General features: G+C 41.4%; 1 protein-coding gene across 2 annotated transcripts in view; it reads left to right on the top strand.

Annotated features, from left to right (window-relative positions):
- The window catches only part of Meiob (meiosis specific with OB-fold), a 31,012-nt gene extending 17,459 nt beyond the window's left edge, over window positions 1–13,553 (top strand). For both annotated transcript variants that reach the window (XM_075989687.1, XM_075989686.1), the window contains 8 exons: window positions 858–958; window positions 2,082–2,134; window positions 2,222–2,317; window positions 5,801–5,899; window positions 6,917–7,070; window positions 8,321–8,504; window positions 9,919–10,005; window positions 13,269–13,553. In XM_075989687.1, the coding sequence (XP_075845802.1) occupies window positions 858–958; window positions 2,082–2,134; window positions 2,222–2,317; window positions 5,801–5,899; window positions 6,917–7,070; window positions 8,321–8,504; window positions 9,919–10,005; window positions 13,269–13,379 (885 nt within the window). In that variant the 3' untranslated portion in view covers window positions 13,380–13,553. The remainder of the gene's footprint in view (window positions 1–857; window positions 959–2,081; window positions 2,135–2,221; window positions 2,318–5,800; window positions 5,900–6,916; window positions 7,071–8,320; window positions 8,505–9,918; window positions 10,006–13,268) is intronic.
- The last annotated feature ends 9,403 nt before the right edge of the window (window positions 13,554–22,956 follow it).

The following is a 22,956-nucleotide window of genomic DNA, read 5'->3' as shown; positions in this document are numbered from 1 at the left end:
GACAGACCCTGCTGGTCAGAGACACAAGACCCTCTGGGTCCACCTCTACTTCTTTGATACATTCCCTGCATTGTGGGCAGAATTGGACATCAAATCATAGTGCTTTTCCTGTGCGTTCCCTCATTTGGTCCTCACATTTTTAACCCCAAGAAGAAGACAAGGGAGGCATCAATATTCAGGAGACTGAGGCCTAGGAAGTTGGAGCGCAAGCTTTCACAACAACTTCATGCCAGACTCTGTGCTAAGCCTTGGGAAGAGACACCCTTTCAAATTTATGTCACAAGCAGGTCTGTCCTGGAGCATTTGTCCTGGAACGTTTATTTAGCTTTTTGTTGTTGTTTTGCTTTTTTCAGACAGTTTGTCTCTGTGTAGTCCTAGCTATCCTGGAACTTGCTATGTAGACCAGGCTGGCCTCAAACTCAAAGATCTCCACCTGCTTCTGCCTCTAAAGTGCTGGGAGTAAAGGTTTGCACCACTACACCCAGGTTTATATATTCAAGTCAGGATCTTGATGCAGCTCAGGCTGGGCTTGAACTCAACTGCAATCCTACCTTATAGTCTTCCAAGTGCTGGAGTGATAGTTGTCTTTACCACAGCTGGCTGTCCTAGTATCTTGACAAATAGTTTTTATTTGTCTCACATTTGAGCACATATGTCTGTATTCTCTCTTCATAGTTTCAAATTTACAAGTTCAGCTAAGTATACCTAGTTTAGGCACAAAGTACATGTAGACAATTTATTAATGATCCTTTCCTTGTTAATATTTAGAATTTCATGGTCAAAAGGAAACTATTTGATTATATTTAAGTACCACTATATATGTAAGAGAGGAATAATAATTTCCTTCGATTTCTAAGGTTGGAGAGCCAAAATACTTTACAACTTCAGACCGAAGAAAAGGCCAGAGGTGTGAAGTTAAACTCTTTGATGAAACAGAGCCTTCTTTCACAATGACATGGTAATCTCCCTTATCTGTCCCTGTGATAGCCTGCTCTTATTACTGAGACAGAAAACTTTCATTTTATGAACAAATGTTGTATCAAGAGGTATCATAATAAGTGTTAAGCAACGTTTGAAAAAAACTTTCTTTCTTGAAGGCTGAGATTTTTCCGTATACAACCTTAGATGGCATAGAATAACTTAGAGGTACTCCACTGTTACAAACTTTATTATTCTGCTTCATAACAAATAGTTTTTTATTGGGGTCCACTAATGAGGAGCAAATCAACCTTTTTGAGATTCACTAGTACCCTAGATAATAGGCTATACTCTAAAGTCCTTCCTAATATCTCTGCCTGCAAGCACCATTACCTATCAAGTCCCCTGAACTATGTATTCATTTGGGAGACACAACTGTAACGGTTAGAAGGCTCAACTTTGAAGATTTTAGATCTTGAATCCTTCAGTTCTAAGTAACCAAGTGCTGGGCAATTAAAGGACTTGTGGAGTAGATGTTAAAGATTAGTATATGCTGAAAACCAACTTTTTTGCATAGGTGTTAAGTATGTCTTGGGCCTTGGGGATGACTTGGCCAGTAAAGATACTTTCCCAGCAAACCTGGCAACCCAAGTTTGATCCCCAGAGTCCACATAAAGGTGGAAGGAGAAAACAGACTCCATGAAGTTGTCCTCTGACCTCCATGTGTATGTTGTAGCTTGAGTGCACACATGTGAGTATGCGTGTGTACACAAATATACATAGTAGTAATAGATTAGAAAATTTAAAGTACGGAGTCTTGCCGGGCGGTGGTGGCGCACGCCTTTAATCCCAGCACTCGGGAGGCAGAGGCAGGCGGATCTCTGTGAGTTCGAGACCAGCCTGGTCTACAAGAGCTAGTTCCAGGACAGGCTCCAAAGCCACAGAGAAACCCTGTCTCGAAAAACCAAAAAAAAAAAAAAAAAAAAAAACATAAAGTACGGAGTCTTAACCTCTTTGGTTACCTGGAAATTGCTAACCCCAGTCACTAAGACAGTTTTTGTTTTTTTCTGTTGGGAGGTTCTTTTAAAGGGGGGTGTTAATACATCACAGCCAGATTTTTCTAATGTATTCACTTTGTTTCACTTCCTTTTAAACAAATGCAGTTGGGATAATGAATCCATTCTACTTGCACAGAGCTGGATGGCACGAGAAACAGGTCTTTTAATTTTATGATTGTGTTGAAAATATTTATTATTTTCATCCCTCATATATTAATTTTAAAAATGACTTCTCTCCAAAACAGTAATATTTGCCTCAGATGTAAGAATAAATTTTAACAAATTTCAGAATTGCATGGCAGCCACAGTAATCTCAAAAACCATTATCACAACTAATCCAGGTAAAATACTTTCTGTTTTTCATTCTTTTGGAAGTGATCATGAACATATGCCAATATTTGTACAATGCATTTAAGAATCAAACTGCAGGTTACATTTTACTGAAGAAAGCTGAGGAATGTTGTGATAGGGGAGACACATCCCTAACGATTTTCTCTAACCAGGTCCCATCTCCTGATATTTATTTAGCAATGAATTCAACAATAGATGAATGTATTGATGAGGTCAGGGCTCTTAGGAATTAATCACCTCTTAATAATGTCACTATCAAAAAAGAACAAAAAAGGAAAAAATAATAATCTTGGGACTAATCCTGCAACAAATGAGGCTTTGGGGTCATTTTATACCCAAATCATGACACAGTATTCACATTTTTGTGGTAAAAACACAAAATACATTATTAGCGTTCTTTAGGAATGCAGCCTGAGGAATGTACTCCTGAGTTTGGTTCCCAGCACCCCTACATCAGGCAGCTCACAAACACCTGCAACTCCAAGGGGATGTTACACTCTCTTCTGACCTCTGTGGGCACCTACACAATATGCTATATCCTGTACAGACACATATATGTACATATAATTAAAAATCTTATTGTTATTTTGAGACAAGGTCTTACTGTGTAGCACTCACTGACCTGGAACTCACAAATTTAATAATTTAATGTAGTATACTATTCTATTATGTGGTATTATTAGCTATAGACACTATGTTGTACAACACAGTTCTTGAATTTACTTTGTCAAGGGCTTAAATTTAGCAGAATATTTATAAAGATGTTTAAACTTGGCTGGTTGTTTTAAATCAGACGTATTTTAATTTCCTGGGCCATACCTACCTACCTTGTAGAAATGGCTTAGATATTTATTACAGATAACATATTACTTTTCCTTATGATTTTCCTGCCCTGACAGTATTCATTAGAGTGAGAGGGAATTCTGTCTTCTCTATGGACAGTCTGAGCCATGTTTTTTAAGGTATCCACTGATTTGATCGCTGCAGCCCTCTTAGCAGTTCCTCCCCTTCAATGTCCAGTAGTTCTGTTAGGACTTCAAAAACATTCATTCACCCACCCATTAATTCACAAATACTCATAGGATGCTCTTGGTGGGGGGGAGGGGGCAGGTTTGAGACAGGCTTTCTCTGTGAAACAGTCCTGGCTGTCCTGGAACTCACCCTGTAGACCAGGCCGGCCTTGAATTTAGAGATCCTCCTGCCTCTGCCTCCCTAGTGCTGGGATTAAAGGCGTGCGCCACCACCACCAGCCATAGAATGCTTTTTATGCACCAACTATATAGACAACTTCAATCTTTTTTAGAACAAAACAGAAGACAGTGGAGGGTCAGATGGATGTTGGATATTACAACCCTTGTTCATGAGGAATCCATCCTCAATTTGAGAAAGAATAGTGATAGGACATATGTAATGGGAGCAGGAGGAAAACTTCCTCCATCCCAAGAAGTTAGAGAAGTCTGGGTACTGTCAGCACAAGTAGTGGATGTTGGAGGCTGGGGTCTTGGGACTGAAAAGCATTAGAATCCTGTGAAGACCCTTTCAAAGTGATTTTCTTGCCTTATGGCATGCCATCTAACTACTCTTGAGAAAACTCATTCTTAATTTGAGGGACAAGCCGGGCGGTGGTGGCGCACGCCTTTAATCCCAGCACTTGGGAGGCAGAGGCAGGCGGATCTCTGTGAGTTCGAGACCAGCCTGGTCTACAAGAGCTAGTTCCAAGACAGGCTCCAAAGCCACAGAGAAACCCTGTCTCGAAAAACAAAAAAAAAAAATTGAGGGACAAATCTTTAAAATACTATTAAGAAACATTTTTAGCTGGGTGGTGATGGCGCACGCCTTTAATCCCAGCACTTGGGAGGAAGACGCAGTCAGATCTCTCTGAGTTTCAGGCCAGGCTGGTCTACAGAGTGAGTTCCAGGACAGGCTCTAAAGCTACACAGAGAAACCCTGTCTTGAAAAACAAAACAAAACAAACATTTTTTTTTACAGCTAGCCAAGGAGCTGGGCCTGGTGGCTCACACATTTAGTTCCAGCACTTGAGAGGCAGAAGCAGGCAGCTCTCTGTGATTTTGAAGCCAGCCTTGTCTACATAGTGAGTTCCAGCACAACCTTGATTACATAGTGAGAGCCTGTCTTGAAAGAAAAAAAGCAAAAAATAAAACACAAAACCATCACCAACAACAAAAATAAACTAGCCATCATCTTGCATGTCTATAATCCCAACACTTAGGAGTCTGAGGTACAAAGAATTTGGGTCAGTCTGAGCTACCTATATCTTTCCTTAACACAAACAAACAAATACAATTTTGGGGAGAGGGATTTTTTTTTGTGTGTGTGTGTAGCTTTGACTGTCCTGTAACTTTCTCGACCAGGCTGGCTTCAAACTCACAAAAATTCACCTGCCTCTGCCTCCTCAGTGCTGGGATTAAAATTGTACATAAGCACTGCCTGGCTAACAAACACAATTTTTAAAAGTAAATAAAAAGGAAAAGAAATGAATATAATATTCAGAAAATCTTGCTGGTCATGTCTGGTAACCTAAGTTCATTCTTTGAAACCTGTGTATAAGTAGGATAGGATCGACTTAAGAAAATTGTCCTCTTCTACACGAAAGTAGTGGCATGTGTGCCCCCCCCATCATCTCTCTCTCTCTCTCTCTCTCTCTCTCTCTCTCTCTCTCTCTCTCTCTCTCTCTCTCTCATACACACACACACTAGCAACAAATTAAAACAATTATTTTTAGTTTTATTATTATTTTATGTGTGTGAATGCATTGCCTGCGTGTATGTATGTGCACCACACGTGTATCTGTTGCTCTCAGATGCCAGAAGATGGCACTGGATCCCCTGGGATTGGAGTTACAGCTGGTGTGAGCCACCATGTGGGTTCCAGGAACCAAATCTGGGTCTGTCTGCAAGAATAGCAAGTCTCTGAGCTATCTGTTGGGGCCCTAAAATTATTTTTTAATTAACAAAATTAATAAAATAATGAAAAATAAACATACAAATAATTTATAATCATATTACCTAGAAATAATAATTTTGCCACATCTAGTCTTTCAGATAATATTATATATTAATGTTTTTCAGTTTAAAAGACTGAGCGGTGGTGGCACACACCTTTGGGAGGCAAGGGCAGGAGGATCTCTGTGAGTTCGAGGCCAGCCTGGTCTACAGAGTGAGTTCCAGGACAGCCAGGGCTACACAGAGAAACCCTGTCTCAAAAACAAACAAACAAACGAAAACAAGTCTTAATACCACAATTTTATAAGGCTGTTCTTTTCACTAGCACAGCTACAGCATCTTTTCATGTTGATTCATTTTGCCTTACAGTGTTAATGGTTTAATGATAATTCTATTGGATTATGATCTTATGTGGTATTATGTTTTACAATTAAGATAATTTTAGATATTTTGTAGTAATTTAAAAGATAATTGTTTGACTTTTTCCTTATTATGCATTTTTAATTTAAGATACACCGGAAGCCAATATCCTTCTGAATTATATAAGAGAAAATAAAGAAACAAATGTGGCTGATGAAATTGACAGTTATTTGAAAGAATCCATAAATGGTAAGTGACCGTCTACATGAGAAAGAGAGGGTGAGAGAGATGACTTTTCACTCTTGGGGTCATGCATTCTAACCAATTGTTGTTTGCTGAATTATATTCCTAGCTCCTCTTTTGTTTTCTTCTGTTGTAATCTTTTTCTGAGACTGGGTCTCACTATGTAGCCCTGGCTGACCTGTAGCTCACTATGTATGCCAGGCTGATGTCTGCCTGCCTCTGCCTTCCGAGTGCTGGGATTAAAAGTGTGAGTCATCACACCTGACATTAAAATTTTTAATTTATCTTATATGCATGGGAGTTTTATCTACATATATGTTTGTGTACCATGTGTACCCCTGGAAGACACAAGAAGGTGTTGAATCCCTTAGAACTGGAGTTACAGATGATTGTGAGTAACCATGTAGGTATTGAGAACTGAACCTAGGTCTTTTGCAAGAGTAGCTAGTGCTCTTAAGCACTGAGTCGTTTCTCCAGCCCCTAATTTTTTAGTGGGGGAGCTTATATTAATATTAGCCAGTCTGGGGGCTGAAGAGATGGCTCAGCATTTGAGAGTACTGGCCCCTATGAGCCCTGCTTAGTTGATTCTGTGGGCTGATGTCCTTGACCCCTCTGGCTCCTATAATCCTTGTTCCCTCTCTTCTGCAGGGTTCCCAGAGCTCTGCCTATTGTTTGGGTGTGTGTCTCTACATCAGCTCCTGGCGGAAGCCTCTCTGATAATGATAATTGGGCTAAACACCAATCTAGAGTTCTGGTGGCTGGAGTGACCTCTCTCTTCTTACCTTTTTAATGCTATCATTTGATAATTAGAAATTCTTCATTCGGTGAAGACTTAATTTCTCATTCCTTTTCTTATTTTGTGATGTTCAAATCCATTATATACACACGTTTAATATAGCTAATGGAGTGTTGTTCTTAACATCTTAAATGTCTTCCTTGAATTTTGTTGCTTTTGTATTGGGATGTAAGCCTTTGTTATATTTGAGAACATATATAGAATTGTAATACTTGTTTTTATTTTAGTAAACACAATAGTTGATGTCTATACAGTGGAACAGTTAAAAGTAAAAGCTTTGAGAAGTGAAGGAAAAGCTGATCCTTTCTATGGCATCCTCTATGCTTACATTTCTACACTGAACATTGATGATGAAACTGCCAAAGTGCTTAGAAATAAATGGTAAGTAGACATTGTTTTTAACAAGTTCATGTTTATACAAAATAACTACTGTTTATTCTTTGCCCTAACAGTGGTTGTATGAAAGAAGTTTTCATATAAATAAACCATAATTAAAGGTTTCCATGACAAAATATATTCTGTGCTGGATAGTTTTATGTCAACTTGACACAAGTCAGAGTTATCTGAAAGGAGAGAACCTCAATTGAAATGGCCTGTGGAAGGCAGCTGTGGGAGAAGGGGGGACATGGGGAACAGAGCATCAGGAAGCAAGAGGGCTCGAGGGAGAGGCAGCTAGGTCCTCGGCGGCTCAATATCTGGGACAAATAGAAGTTTTAAAGTAGGGGGCTGGAGAGATGGCTCAGTGGTTAAGAACACTGGCTGTGCTTCCAGAGGACCTGGGTTCAATTCCCAGCACCCACATGACAGCTAACAACTGTCTGTAACTCCAGTTTCTGGGGATCTGATACCTTCACACCAATCCACATAAAATAAAGTTAAATAAATTATTTTTTTTTAAAAAAAAAGACAGACACTAGAAACAGGTTCAGCATTGAAGCATACATTTGCCTGAATGTAGTCTACTGAAAATTCAAATTTAAAATAAAAAAAGTTTTAAGGTATAGAGATAGAGCCTGGTGTAATGGTGCCCTTCTAAAATCCTAATGCTTGGGAGGTGAAAGCAGGAAAATCATGAATTCAAAGCTTGTGATACATGAGACCCTGTCTAAAAAGCAGAAAACAAATCACAACCAATACAAGCAAAAGGACAGCTGGGTGGTGGTGGCGCATGCCTTTAATCCCAGCACTGGGAGGGAGAGGCAAACAGATCTCAGTGAGTTCGAGGCCAGCCTGCTCTGTCAAGCGAGTTCCAGGACAGGCTCCAAAGCTACACAGAGAAACTCTGTCTCAAGAAACAAAACAAACAACAACAAACAAAAGGACAGAGAGAACTTTCTTACCCTCTTTCCAATGCACCCCAGAAGTTACATTTTGCAAGATATTATGCCTTTTTTCAGTCGGGATAGTGAATTCATCTGTCTGATTATCTCATCTAAGTCCCCACATTTACATTGTGTATGTATGGTCTACCTAGTTTTGGTACAGAATGGATTTGTGGATCTAGTTTCACAGTAAAGATACTAACCTCTGGGATTTTAGAACATTTTACAATGTTATTAGAATGTTAAAGAGATAATACTACTAGAGATCAAATTTGTCACTATCTTTTGAAAATCTTTGTTTCTTTTCAGTTCCAGCTGTGGTTATATTGTAAACGAAGCTTCGAACACTTGTACAATTTGTAACAAAGATTCTTCCAGACTTAAGTCAGTTTTTCTCAGTTTTGATCTATTGGTTGATCTTACTGACCATACTGGAACACTCCATTCCTGCAGTCTCACAGGAAGTATTGCTGAGGAAACTTTGGGTTGCACGGTAAATATCAGAAAAGAAGAAATATATACAAATATTTCTAATCCTCTTGTATAGTGATATTTAAGATATTCATCAGTCTATGTAGTTCAGACTGGTCTTTTCTTTTTCTTTCTTTCTTTTTTTAAAATGGTTTTGAGACAGGATTTGTCTGTGTAACCCTGGCTGTCCTGGAACTCACTCTGTAGACCAGGCTTAGCTTCAGACTCACAGAGATTTACCTGCCTCTGCCATCAGAGTACTGAGATTAAAGGCATGTGCCACCACCAACCAGCTTAAATATGACATTTTATATAGTCAGTTATAAGGGGTAAAACATATTGGAGATATTGGCTGTTGTAGGAGCCTATATTGGCCATATCTCTTCTCCCCAGCTATATACCTATGATGGAGGAAGGTCATTGGTTAAAAAATAAACTGCTTGGCCCTCATAGGTTAGAACATAGGTGGGTGGAGTAAACAGAACAAAATGCTGGGAGGAAGAGGAAATGAGCTCAGACTCGATAGCTCTGCTCTCTGGAGCAGACGCCATGCTCCCCTCTCCTGGGCAGACACGATGAAGCTCCGACCCAGGATGGACGTAGGCTAGAATCTTCCTGGTAAGCGCACCTCGGTGCTACACACATTAATAGAAATGGGCCAGGCAGTGTTTAAATGAATACAGTTTGTGTGTTGTTATTTCTGGGCATAAGCTAGCTAGGCAGCCAGGAGCTGGGCTGTGGAAAGAGGCCCGCAGCTCTTACAACATACCTAGTTCACATTTTGTCCTGGTTCTGCAATACAGACAGCAACAGATACATGAAGATAGGCAGACAATTGTTAAAACCAGGTCACAGCTGAGCATGGTGGTGCATACCTGTAATCCCAGCATTTATGAGATGGAAGCAAGGGGATCATGAGTTCAAGGCCATCCTTGGGTACGTAGTGAGTCTGTAGGACAACCTAGGCTATATGAAATCCTATCTCAAAAAAACAAACAAACAAAAAAAGAATAAGAAAAAGAGGCCGACCGGTGGTGGCACAGGCCTTTAATCCCAACACTCAGGAGGCAGAGGTAGGTAGATCTCTGTGAGTTCAAGGCCTATCTGGTCTACAAGAGCTAGTTTCAGGTCAGGCTCCAAAGCTACAGAGAAACCCTATCTCAAAAAAAAAAAAAAAACAGATCACAAAACTTACCATTAAATTTTGGCTCAGAATTCTGAGCCAACTTATTGGGAAGAATTTTTCCTGCTGAACCCTTAACTAGCTTTAGTGATTCTGGTGATAGTTTTTCAAGCTTTATTCCCTATCAAAGGAACTGAGCTGCAATGCTATAAGCACAACTCCATTTCTAGTGAGCAAATGTGTTTCACAGTGTGGTCAAATGTTATCCATGTCTACTTCAGGAACACTTATTTGATCCTTTTTTTTTAACCAGACAAATGAGTTTCTTGCAATGACAAATGAGCAGAGAACAAAACTGAAGTGGCAGTTTCTTTTGGAAAGAAGCAAAATTTATTTAAAAGTGAGTATTTTTAAAGTAGTGTTTTTTTATAAATTCAAGCAGTAAAAAAAATCTTCATGGGGATTTTTCTTTTCAGAGCTGAGGCTAAAACCAAGGCCCTTTCATATGCTAAACAAGTGCTCTACCACCAAGCAGCACCCCACCCAGCTCAGGAGTGTGTTGCCCTTAATAATTCTCAATTCCAGATGTGCAAAAGGTTTTAGCTGTCATGGAAACAATGGAAATAGTCATAGAATAAAAGGAGTTAGCAATGACACTAAGTAGGCTAGTGAGGAATGACACTTAATGACAACTTCAAGACAAGGCAGCAATCCCCAGTCCTGCCTGTGTGTGTGGCACTGCTCTTTGAGGAGTGAGAGGGCTGTTAAATGGCAGTTCAATGTCTTGCATCTTAGCTGACATAGCCGTGGTGTGAACTCCAGTTTCACCTTTCCATATCTTAGCCTGTGCAATCCCCAGATGTGCGTTCACTTCACCCAGCCTGTAGACTTATGTAAGCCTACAACTGTGAAGGGCCAGTGCTGACTCCCAAGACGCTCTCCAATGTTAGAGGATAAGGATAAGGGAATCTTAGTATCAGAACCGGGGAAGGCAGGGGAGTGTGTGACAAATTCTTGGCTCTTGTCCAGGTCACTGGTGAGAGGACAACAGCCGGTGTTCTGTCCTTCTGTGCTTTTAGTATTTTCTGTTGTAATCCTTAGGTACTGAGTTCCAGTTTGTATTTGGATATTTATTCTATTAGAATTTAATATTGAGGAGATGTACAAACATGTTCATGAGCACACATGCATTAGTGCTCAGAGCAATGCTGTCCTCATACTATACAAACTCTACAAATGGCAGAGAATGAAATAGGAGTGTCAGCACTTTGATATAACTCTAATGACCCTTCTGCGGTCTTTGTGGATGCTGTTTCTACTCCACCATGGCCTCAAAAGCAGCTGTACTATTTGTAGATGGTCTTTCTCTAGTAACCTCAAAGTTAATCTGAACAGACTGCAGATATGGAGTCAGCAATGGCCTCACCAGTATTTCTAGAACTTAGTTTTCAGGTTGTAGTTACCATTGGTCTCAGACTTAGGAGAGAAGTTAGTCATATGCTACACCTCCCCACACTCATATGGACTCACAAAATGTTCTTTTCTATCTTCATAAGAACACACATGAGGTGGTGGTGCATGCCTTTAATCCCAGCACTCGGGATGCAGAGGCAGGAAGATCTTTGTGGGTTCAAGACCAGCCTAGTCTACAAGAGCTAGTTCCAGGACAGGCTCCAAAGCTACAGAGAAACCCTGTCTCGAAATAGTATCTGTACTGGCTACTCTTCCAGAGGACCTGAGTTCATTCCTAGCACCCACGTGGGGCTCACAACAGACTTTAACTCCAGTTTCAGGGGATCCAGTATCCTCTTCTGGACTCTGAGAGCACCAGCCATGCAAGTGATGTACAGATATGCATGCAAGCAAAATACACATACATGTAAAATATGCATTTTTTTTTGAGATAGGGTTTCCCTCTGGGCTTGGACCTCATTATTGACTGGTTTCAAATTCTAGGCTACCCTCTTGCCTCAATCTTCCAATTACTGGGATTACAAGCATGAACTTTTATGAGTTTGTGGACTAGTGATGGAACCCCATAGTCAAGACTCTACCAATAACCCATATACTTGGACTCTAAATGATATTTAAATTGGACTCATGAGATATCTTGGGCAGATATAATATGGTTATAGTATGCATGATATATGATGAAGACCAGAGTCTGTAAGCCAGGTGCAGTGCCTTAAGCCTGTATTTACTTGGGAAAGTAAGGTAAGAGCATTGCTTGAGGCCAGGAGGTAGAGACCAGCACATGAAATGGCAATCATAAAACCCTATCTCAAACAAGCAAAAATATAAATGTAAGAATTATTGTTTGACAATTTGATCAAGTATGCCAGCTAGGTAATCTTAGTACCTGGGAGGTAGAGGCAGAAACACCAGAAGTTCCAGTTCATTCTCAACAGTATAGGGAGTTTGATGTCATTCTGGGTTATATGAGTATATGAGACTCTGTCTTAAATCCAAAACAAAACTCTATAAAGATGAAATATTTTCTATTTATTTATTTTGTATACAATATTCTGTCTGTGCGCATGTCTGCAGGCCAGAAGAGGGCACCAGACCTCTTTACTGAGCCACCATGTGGTTGCCGGGAATTGAACTCAGAACCTTTGGAAGAGCAGGCAATGCTCTTAACCACTGAGCCATCTTTCCAGCCCCATGGATGAAATATTTTCACCAGGCATTGGTGGCACATACCTTTATTCCCAGCACTCGGGAGGCAGAGGTAGGTGGATCTTTGTGTTTGAGGTCAGCCTGGTCTACAAGAGCTAGTTCCAGGACAGACTCCAAAACTACAGAGAAACCCTGTCTTGAAAAACCAAAAAGAAAAAAGATGAAATATTTTCTGTTTTGTTTTGGTTTTTCAGGTTGGTTTTTTTTTTTTTTTTTTTTTTTTTTGGTTTTTTGAGACAGGGTTTCTCTGTGGCTTTGGAGCCTGTCCTGGAGCTAGCTCGGTAGACCAGGCTGGTCTCGATTGAACTCACAGAGATCCGCCTGCCTCTGCCTCCCGAGTGCTGGGATTAAAGGCGTGCGCCACCATCGCCCGGCTAGGTTTTTGGTTTTTTGAGACAGAGTTTTTCTGTAGCTTTGGAACCTGTCCTGGAACTAGCTCTTGTAGACCTGGCTGGCCTTGAACTCACAAAGATCTGCCTGCCTTTGCCCGAGTGCTGGGATTAAAGGTATGTGCCACCACTGCCAGGCAATAAAATATTTTCTATAATTCTCTTATTTCAGTTAAAAAATGGTTGCCATTTAGCTGGGCGGTGGTGGCGCATGCCTTTAATCCCAGCACTTGGGAGGCAGAGGCAGGTGGATCTCTGGGAGTTCGAGGCCAGCCTGGTCTACAAGAGCTAGTTCCGAGACAGGCACCAAAAGCTACAGAGAAACCCTGTCTCGAAAAACAAAACAAAAAAAAGGTTGCCATTTAAAGTGATTCCAAGCTGGGCCCAGCAGTGTACACTTGTAATTCCAGCAACATGACACCAAAGTAGGAAGATCATGAGTTTGAAGCCAGTCAGAGCTACACTTTTCTGTTTCAGAAAAGCACAAATCCAAACAACAACAAAAACTTGTACTTCTCCCTTTGTGGCCATTGGTTTTCAACTTTGTGTACAAGGTAGTGTTTGAATCTAACCCGCTGTCTCTTTTTGTCCTCAGTTGATTTCATCACACAGAGCAAGGGCTGGACTGAAAGTTAGCATACTCTCCTGTAAGCTTGCGGATCCCACTGAAGCAAGCAGGAACCTGGCTGGACAAGGACACACTTAAAACCATATTTTGTTCCAAAATATGTTAAAGTATAGAAAGTTGACTCTTTAAAATGGAATGTTTGAGAATTATGTGTAAAAACATATTTTGCCTAATGTAATAAAACTATTTCTTAGGTTGTCACTGTTTCCTACTTGGAAAACGATTTCTAACAGCTTTGCTGTCCTCTCTCACACTGGGAAACAGTTGCTCATGTACAGTAATAAATATGCTTGATCTTCCTCATGGGTGTGAACGGTTTCTTTGTCTCTGGAGGGTTAGAACCTTTCAGTTATCTTCCTTGTAGTGTGGTGGCACATATTTGACAGGACACAGTAAAAGGCTCTGATGTTGGGCAGAAGGCAAGACTGTGCAGGAGCTGGCCCTGGCTTTGGTGACGACACTGAAATTACCTGGTGCATGCAAAGGCTTGCTGACGCAGGCTTGGCACCTGTGACTCACTGGGGAGGAGACCGGCTTCAAGAGCTACAGGATTGATGTCTGAGTCCCAAGAACTTTGAAGAGGGAATTTTCCCAAGATACAAAGGTGGCAGCTGCTTTTCATCCTACTCTTCTCTGAAGCAGCACAGGGCACAGTGCTCAGCCCCACACAGATCTGGGCTACTTGTTTCAGGAACAGGCCCTTCTGTAAGACCAACCCTAGCTCGACACTGACTGCAAACTTCAAATCTGACCCATTGCTCTGCACAGAGCTGGACGAAGACAGAAAGTGAGTACCTTGGACTCTCTTGTGATGCTGTTGCTGGAAGGTACATGCGCCTTATTCAATGCAGTCTATGGTTTACTATATGCAGTCATGGTGGTTTGCCAGATGATCCTGGTATATCCTAATAGATGTGGTAGTGAAGGACTTGATCTACACAGCAAGATGGAACTGGTAAAGTGCTTTCTCCCATTCTCTTTGAGAAGGAAATGTGTATCATGTAAGCTATGTGTCATCAGGGTGACAAGAAAGGAGGGAAGAAGAGTTGGAGCCATTTGGCTGGGAGAAGAGAAGTGAGAGCCATAGCAGGATTCACATCTGCTAGTGGCTGAGAGTGGCATGTGGTTGTTAGCTATAATAAAGTTCCAAAAAAAATACACTTGAAGGAGGAGAGATTAGCTTTGGCTCATGATATCAGACATTATCCCTTCACCCATTGCTTTTGCTTGAGGCTGAATACCATGAGTGGTGGCATGTATCAGAGCAAAACTGCTCTCCTTGTAGAGACTGGGAAGCAGAGGGAGGATAGGTTCCCAAGAACATACCCCCCAGGATCCCTTCCTTCTGCCAGGTCTCACCTCCTAGTTCCCCACCCCTGTATTCTTCAACGGGGTTTTCTTATGGCAGGCTGGCCTTGAATTTACAATCCTTTTGTGTCAGGCTCCTAAGTACTAAGATTATAGGGATAGTGTTGAACTTACTGTATACTGAAGGTTTCTTGATGTTCCTGTCTCTGCCTCCCAGGTGCTAGGATTAGAAAGGTGTATACCCATGCCTGGCTGTGTCCTTAGTTTCCCATGCCTCCCAACAGCCAAGCAATGAACTAATCCATTGATGATATCAGAGCTCTCTTGAGCCAGTCATTTCACAGACGTCCAATAAGGACAACCAAACACTTTTGACCCAAACCATAATGGTTCCCTCACTGGATTCCACTCTGGCATGCCAGAGGCTTCTGGGCTATGCAGGTCTGTAAGCACCAGCTTGGTTCCTGTGCCAATGTCTTCAGCTATGCTGGCTGTCTCACCACATTCTCCTGGGTGCCCTGGCAATGCTGTTCCCTGGCACAGCTGAGTAACAGTGTGGCCAGCAGAGGGCTCTAAATTCCGTGCTCACAACCAAGGTGACCTTATCTCTGTCTTGGTTCTGAACTGTCACCGAGGTGCAGGATTTTACTGGTGGCAGGAATCTGCCTGACCTATTGACAAGCCGCACCAAATCAAAGGTGTGTGTCAAGTTTAAGTTATGCTTTTATGTGATTAAGTTACAAAAGCAGTCAAAAAATCTTTTTAACTAAGATCAAAAGCAAAATCAACATCCGAAATTTAATTTGTAGACTAGCTAAAATGCAGGCATGCAAAGAAGTAGAGGTACCCCACCTCAGTTCCAAACACCACCACTCTTCCGTGCTCCTATCTGCTTCCCCAGGAACTGCTTTCTGCCAGATACAGGGCTCATGCCGGGCGATTAGACAACTTTTCCTTTGTAGACTATGCTGTAGTGAGTTTATTGGTCTCATTCACAATATGTGACAGAAACACCATTTGTGTATGTGCACATTCTTTATCCTGAGAAATCCTGGGCTATTTCACAACTACTTTTAATCAAGTTTTATATTTTTCATAGAAAATAATAGATAACAGAACAGGATAATTATAATATCACATTTTTAGCTTGTGATTCATGTTTTTAATGTACTTTTTAATATTCCGATAAAACATATATAGCATAAAATTCATAATCTTAATCATTTTTACTTATACGAATCAGTGGCATTAGTATGTTTATAATGTTGTGTGCTCATTACCTTTCCAAACTGGTTTACTTCCTTCCATACTGCAACTTCACACATTCTCCCCTCCCTACAGCTCAGGTAACCTCTGATCTACATCTCATCTCTGAGAATTAGGCTATTCTGGGCACCTCACCTGAGTGGATCCCACAGTGTTTGTCCTTGTGACTGGCTGCCTTTACTTAGTATAATGATCTTTAAGTTCACCCATTATGTAATATGTGTCATTCTTTTGTATAGCTGAGAAATACTGCTTTAGCTGGGTATGCTATATTTTACTTATCTGTTCATCTGCTGGTGACATTTGAGATTTTTTTTTTTAACCTTTGGGCTATTAGGAACTTTACTGCACTAAACATGCCTGTGCAAACATACAACACTTTTTTTGTTGTTGTTTTTCGAGACAGGGTTTCTCTGTGGTTTTGGAGCTTGTCCTGGAACTAGCTCTTGTAGACCAGGCTGGTCTCGAACTCACAGAGATCCGCCTGCCTCTGCCTCCAGAGTGCTGGGATTAAAGGTGTGCGCCACTACCGCCCGGCATACAACACTTTTGTATGTCTTTCTTGCATGTTTGTCTTCTCTCCATCCATATTAAAGTATATCATTTACAAATTATATTATAGATATAAGCATATAATTTTTTTGAAATATGCCTGCCTCTTTCTTCTCAGTCCTGAGATTGAAGGCATGTACTCCAAACCCATATTAGGAATCATCTTAAGTGTGCAATGGTATTTGATTATATTCACTGTCCTATATTCATATAATGAAATATAACCATTAAAAATATAAGACTTGGTCCTCTTGTGGGACTCCTGGCAGACAGAGTTGGGGCTGTTTCTGATTCTGTTGCCTGCTCTTGGGACCCTTTCCTCTTGCTGGGTTGCCTTGTCCATCCTTAATAGGAGAGGAGGTGCCTAGTTTTCCTGAAACTTGATATGCCATGGCTGGGAGGGCTGCACTTTTCTGAAGAGAGGGGAGAGAGAGTGGATGGGGGAGGCGAGGAGCAGGGACTGGGAGGACAGAAGGAAGGGAAGGGAAACTGTGATCGGACTGGGAAAAAATAATTAATTAATTAATTAATAAAAATTTATTTTTTAATCTTTATTATTTTTTGTTGGTGGTGGTCTTTTGAGACTAGGTTTCTCTGTAGCTTTGGAGTCTGTCCTGGAACTAGCTCTTGTAGACCAGGCTGGCCTCGAACTCACAGAGATCCACCTTCCTCTGCCTCTCGAGTGCTGGGATTAAAGGCATGCACCATCACTGCCCGGCTACATTTCTAGATATTAAATTGCTACTTTCTCTGTGTGTGTGCTTATGTATCTTGTTTTGCAGATCAAGCTGGCTTCAAATTCACTATGCATCTTAGGCTGGCCTTGAACTCCTGATCCTTCTGCTGTCACTTCCCATGCACTAGGACTATAGCATGCACCATCATGCCTAGTTCATAAATTGCTAATATATTTTTATTTTTAATATTTTATTGTTTATGCGTATGGATGTTTTACCTGCATGCATGTATGTGTACCACATTCCTAGTGCCTGCAGAGGGCAGAAGAGGGTATCAGAGCCCCTGGAACTGGACTTATAGACAGTTGTAGGCTGACATGAGTTCTGGGAACTGAACTTGAGTCTTCTGCAATGAGCAGTCAGTGCTGTTAACCACTGAGTCATGTTTTCAGTCCCATAAATTGCTAGCTAACATTACTGAATCTTTTTTTTCCTTTAAGACAGCCCGGGGGGGGGCTGGAGAGATGGCTCAGTGGTTAAGAGCATTGCCTGCTCTTCCAAAGGTCCTGAGTTCAATTCCTGGCAACCACATGGTGGCTCACAACCATCTGGAATGAGGTCTGGTGCCCTCTTCTGGCCTGCAGACATACACACAGACAGAATATTGTATACATAATAAATAAATAAATATTTTTTTAAAAAAAGACAGCCCGGGCTACCCTAGAACTTGCTCTGTATACCTGGCTGGCCTCGAATACACAGAGAACCACCTGCCTCTGCCTCCCAGTGCTGGGATCAAAGGTGTGTGTCACCACCGCCCGGCTCTGAATCTTTCTTGTATAACTTAGAAATGGCATCTTACTGGTATCACCTTATATGTGTCAGGGAAATTATTTCCCAGATGGGCTATAAAAGCTCAAACAGAGGTAGAAACAAAGACAGCTGAGTGGACAGACTCTGTGGCTGTGGATTCAAGCTCCATTTGCTGCTCTCAGGCCGCCCGTTCAAAGTTTCTCCTTTTGTGATTCTTAATTACAAATTCTCATGGCAATTGGGAAAACTCGGGTTAACTCTTGCAAAGCACGTAGCCTTATGTACTTAGCCTTTGGACAGCAAATGCCAGTTATTGTTGTCTTTATCACTTAGTAAGATTTTGTTGTATGAATTTTTCCTAGTATATTTTGACACTTATAATTACTTTTTAAAAATAGGTATAAAAATAGGTATACAATATTTTATTGAGCTGGGTGGTGGCACACGCCTTTAATCACAGCACATAGGAGGCAGAGGTGGGTGGATCTCCAAGTTCTAGGCTAGACTGATCTACAGAGCAAGTTCCCAAACAGGCAGGACTACAGAGAGAAACCCTGCCTTGAAAAACAAAACAACTGCACTACTCCAAATAATTGTTGAAAAGAAATTTTTTCATACACTACATTCTGTTTTTCCATCTTCCAATGCCTCCTAGACCCTCCCCACCTCTCCACCCTTCTAACGCCCTTCCTTCTTTCTTTTTCTCTAGAGAAAAAACAAGCAAACAAAAATGGCAAATGAACTAGAATAAAAAAAGAAAAAGTACAGAAAACAAATAAACACACACAGACACATATACACACAAACCTATAAAAACAGAAAATCAGGCCGGGTGGTGGTGGCACACACCTTTAATCCCAGCACTTGGGAGGCAGAGGCAGGTGGATCTCTGTGAGTTTGAGGCAAGCCTGGTCTACAAGAGCTAGTTCCAGAACAGGCTCTAAAACCACAGAAAAACCTGTCTCGAAAAACCAAAAACCAAAAACCAAAAAAAAAAAAAAAAAACCCAAAAAACCCAGAAAATCAAAAGCCATATATATATAAGCAGAAGACAAGTAAGACAAAAAAAACCCCAAACAAAGCATATACAGAAAGTATATAAAAGATACCATTGAGTTCATTTTGTGTTCTTTATCAACTGCTGGGCATGAGGCCTCCCTTAAGTGTGGTTAATATACTCAATGAGACTCCATTGGAGAAAATAATTTTTCCTTTACAAGCAGATGTCAACTGGAGAGAGGTCCTTGGTTAGGCGCATGCACCTATGTCCACTTCCCCTCTTAGCGCTGGGACACTGTCTGACCTGAACCTGGAAAGGCCTGTGCATTTTGACACACACTGAGGTGACATTTGCATCAGTCCTCACTGTTTCCTTGGTGTCATCCATTCCCTCTGACTTTTACTGTCTTTCCACCTCCTCTTCTGTATAGCTAGCTCCCCAAGGCCTGTGAGACACTTAAAATTACACTTCCATTTCCCTTTAAGCAGACAAAAGTTGACTGTGTGGTGGTGGTGCACACCCTTAATCCCAGAACTTGGGAGGCAGAGACAAGTGGATCTCAGTGAGTTTGAGGCCAGCCTGGTCTACAAAGCTCTAGGACAGCAGGGTCTACACATAGAAACCCTGTCTCGGAAAAAAAAAAAACAGACAAAAGTCTTAGCATATTTGCTTAGTGTTCATAGTGAAAAGAAATGGAAAACCAACCTGATAGTGGAGTTACCATGATTACATTTGTAGAGATGCAGCAGGGGGGTATTTAAAGAGATGCAAATTATCATCTAGTCATGGTACTTGGCCGTGGTTAGAGTATGTAGGGTTGGGAGAGGCATTCTGAAACTTTCATGCTGTTACACTAATCTAACTAACGTCTACTCACCCCAGACAGGGAACCAATGACAGACCAAAATAGGAATACTACCAAAGTCCAACTTGATAAGACAATGAGTTTTATGTGGTTACTTATAGGAGTGTAGGTGTGAGAGTACTTACTGGAGCAGAAACGAGTCAGACAGTTGTATCTCCAAAGCCCGTTTCACCATGGATAAAGTTGCATGAAATCTGGAATCTCAGAGCTCACTGAAGAATTTGCAGATAGTTTGACAGAAAGCTCAATTTGTCTGAGCCTCTTCCAGGCAATTCAACCTGCCTTCTTCAGGACCTTCTCAAGCAGCACTGCCCCTCCAAAAGCTAAAAGATCCCTTCCAAGTTGGATCTACTGGAACTAGAGGGGTCTCTCTCTTCCAGGCAAGTTGGCTGATCTCTGCCTCTTCCAGGAAGTTCAGCATGTCTGAAACTCTTCTGGGCAGCTCAGCATGTCTAAGAACATCTCATAGCAGTCCTGTTTACATAAGCTTGGGGAAGGAGGGTTCTAGACTTCTGGTCAGTTTCAGGGACTTCCTGAAACTATTGAGATGTTTGTTTCCCGAGACTTTAAGTAGCTTCTCTGAAGAACTGCATGTTTCACTTTACTTCAGAAGATCCTATCTTAAGGGGCTTCCATAAAATGGAAAGCTTTATCTTGGAGGAAATAGCTACATAACACTTGTCAAGTACAAATTTGTATATTCTCTTTCCTACACATTTTGACAAAATGCACCTAAATCTTTAAGTGTAAACCAGATAATCAGTTTCATAGCCTTTTCCCCCTAAAGAATAAACACTCAATGTTGTGTTTGAAAACAGTTCTCGCCTTGTTGTGTCTGTTTAAACACCAGAAACTAAACCTGTGGAGAATGTTGCCCCACACCTCACCCCATTAACTCCAAGTTTTTAGAGATTTCCCTGCTTCTGTGAGGAGCAGGGATGCCTGATGCGGCTCTGAGGGAGACAAAGTGCACTATGTCTGTAGACTACTTTACTGCTCTCTCCAACTGGAGTCATCTGCCCACTGAGTTTCCATCCCGTCCTTTCCACCTGCTTTGCATTTCCTTGTTCCTTCACTTATCTTCCTGAGAGCACCCCTTCAAAACGTTACCTGGACAATGATTCCCATCTTATGATCTGCTTCTGGGACATATGATCTAAGAAGATATACCAATTAAAAATAATTAGATGAGTTTTCACTAGCCTGAAAAGGTGTTCAAGTGAATGGATAATACTTTCCCCTCTGGTACTGGGGATGGAACCCAGAGTTTTACACGTGGTGGTGGTAAGCAAGTACTTTATCACTGATTTTATATATACACTCTCTTCTTTTTTGTGACACAGATCTACGTAGTCTGGCCTTGAATTTGATATGTAGCGAAGGATGAACTTGAATGTGCTGGGGAGAGGGTAAGAAGGTGCTGGAGGTCAGGTAAAAGACAAACAGCAGACTCCTTTATTCAGCTATGGTGAGAGCCTTATATGCCCTCTTCCAGCACCCAGGCTGCGTTCCCATCAGTTGACATTGCGCGGTTGCCCCTCATTAGCTAGGCATGATCAGGACCTCTGACAGCGCCTGCTGATAGATCCTCGGGCAGACTCCAGGCTGGCTCTTCTCCTGGCCTTGTAGGTCCTATCTTCCTATACTTGAACTCCTCCTGATTCTCCTGCCTCCATCTCCTGAGTGCTAGGCGTGTGCTGTCAATATGATGCTAGGATTGAACCTATGACCTCATGAATATGAGGCAAGCATCTCATCACTAAGTAAATTCTCAGCAGTCCTCTCCCCCACTTTCTACTTTTTCTTCTTTACTTTTTATTTGAGACTGAGCCTCACTAAATTGCACAGACTAGCTGTATACTCTGTAGCTCGTACAGATCTTGAATTTGCTATCCTCCTGTCTTAGACTCATGAGTAGCTGGGCCTGGCCTAATGTTCACTTTTTATAGATAACCAGTGGATTTTTATTTTATTTTTTAATTTTTATTTATTTATCTATTTATTTTTGGTTTATTGAGACGGGGTTTCTCTGTGTAGTTTTAGAGCCTGTCCTGGCATCAACTCTGTAGACCAGGCTGGCCTCGAGCTCACAGAGATCCACCTGTCTCTGCCTCTGGAGTGCTGGGGTTAAACGCACACACCTCCAACAACAACCAGTTTAAATTTTTTGTTTTTTGAAACAGCCTGGTCTACATAGGAAGGTCCAGGCCTTGAACTCCCAGAGATTCACCTACCTCTGCCTCTTTAATGTTGGAATTAAAGGCATGTGCTCCAGTACATTAAAAAACATCGCCAGGCGGTGGTGGCGCACGCCTTTAATCCCAGCACTCCGGAGGGAGAGGCAGGCGGATCTCTGGGAGTTCGAGGCCAGCCTGGTCTACAAGAGCTAGTTCCAGGACAGGCACCAAAGCTACAGAGAAACCCTGTCTCAAAAAACCAAATAAAATAAAATCACTGTAACAGAAGTCAAGACATATTCTGCATAGACTAATGTATTATGAAATTATTTTATGTGTAATTAGCAAACAATTTTTTTTGCATTTTGAAACAGTCTATGTATTCTTGGCTGTCCTGAAACACACAATGTAGACCACACTGTCTCCCCAGTGCTGTGATTAAAGGTATGCACCACTATGTCCGGTGAACAATGTTTTGTGTTGTTTTAAATTTGTATGTGTATGGGTGTTTGGGCTGCCTGTATGTCCATGCACCATGTGCATCCAGTGCTCACGGAGATCACAGGGTATCGATTCTCTTGGACTGGAGTTACAGACAGTAGATAAGTAGTCATGTGGATGTTGGGGGTCAAACTTGAATCTTCTGGAAGAGCAGTGTTCTTAACCTCTGAACTATCTCTCCATATCTGAAAGTTACAGTTATTAAATCTACTGAAGGGTAATTTGACTTCATTGGATGAATCTTCCAACTTTTTCATAGATTATATTTATTTAAAATAAGTTGAAAGAGTATTTATCTCCTGGGTGTGAGGTTTTTTTTAATATTTATTTATTATGCATACAATATTCTGTCTGTGTGTATGTCTGCCGGCACCAGACCTCATTACAGATGGTTGTGAGCCACCATGTGGTTGCTGGGAATTGAACTCAGGACCTTTGGAAGAGCAGGCAATGCTCTTAACCACTGAGCCATCTCTCCAGCCCCTGGGTGTGAGGT

The sequence above is a fragment of the Microtus pennsylvanicus genome, chromosome 11, assembly GCF_037038515.1.
Source record: "Microtus pennsylvanicus isolate mMicPen1 chromosome 11, mMicPen1.hap1, whole genome shotgun sequence".
Classification (NCBI taxonomy): Eukaryota; Metazoa; Chordata; class Mammalia; order Rodentia; family Cricetidae; genus Microtus; species Microtus pennsylvanicus.
Note: the sequence above shows the minus strand (reverse complement) of the source record. Positions and strands in the feature narration are given on the sequence as shown.